General features: G+C 36.7%; 1 protein-coding gene across 1 annotated transcript in view; it reads left to right on the top strand.

Annotated features, from left to right (window-relative positions):
* Nucleotides 1–807, top strand: part of LOC106876905 (protein O-linked-mannose beta-1,2-N-acetylglucosaminyltransferase 1) — a 68,239-nt gene that overhangs the window by 12,672 nt on the left and 54,760 nt on the right. Inside the window, exon 4 of the mRNA XM_052973440.1 lies at nucleotides 362–397. Coding sequence (XP_052829400.1) covers nucleotides 362–397 — 36 coding nt within the window. The remainder of the gene's footprint in view (nucleotides 1–361; nucleotides 398–807) is intronic.

Raw genomic sequence — 807 nt, 5'->3', positions numbered from 1 at the left:
GTATATATATATAGTATATATATATATATATATATATATATATATATACATGCTCACTCAAACACATACTTATGATTTCAAAGTGTTCATAGCTTTGTGGATGGTAGCATAAAGTGTCTCCAGAAATCATGTGAAAGCCACTATCAACAAACAAGTGGAAATATTGATTATAAACTTTTATTGAATACTTTATTTAATCTTGTGCATACTTACATGCGTACATATTAGACACAAATGTTATTAATATTCACACACACACACACACACTCACACCCACACATATACACATGTGTTTGCATGGATATAAGCAATACTTTGATAGTTATAATTGTTTTCAATCTTTATTTTCTTTTTTCAACAGGAAAACATCAAGTTTGGGACATCATCAATACCACAGGTTGGTCAGAAAGTTTGATATCTTTTATTGTCATATATTGGTACCTATGGAATACTAACAATATAAAGGTGCAATAAAGACTGCAAACAAACAGGAAACAACTTCTATCTCATTCCAGGGTGAAAAACTAGAGGTAGTCGATAGCTTCCGCTATCTGGGCGACCAAGTTAGTAGTGGGGGTGGGTGCGCTGAAAGTGTAGCTGCTAGAATAAGAATAGCCTGGGCAAAGTTTAGAGAGCTCTTACCCCTGCTGGCGACAAAGGGACTCTCACTCAGAGTAAAAGGCAGACTGTATGACGCATGCGTACGAACAACCATGCTACATGGCAGTGAAACATGGGCTGTAACTGCTGAGGACATACGTAAGCTCGCAAGGAATGAAGCCAGTATGCTCCGTTGGATGTGTAATG

Source organism: Octopus bimaculoides, chromosome 15 (genome assembly GCF_001194135.2).
Source record: "Octopus bimaculoides isolate UCB-OBI-ISO-001 chromosome 15, ASM119413v2, whole genome shotgun sequence".
In the NCBI taxonomy this organism is placed as follows: domain Eukaryota; kingdom Metazoa; phylum Mollusca; class Cephalopoda; order Octopoda; family Octopodidae; genus Octopus; species Octopus bimaculoides.
Note: the sequence above shows the minus strand (reverse complement) of the source record. Positions and strands in the feature narration are given on the sequence as shown.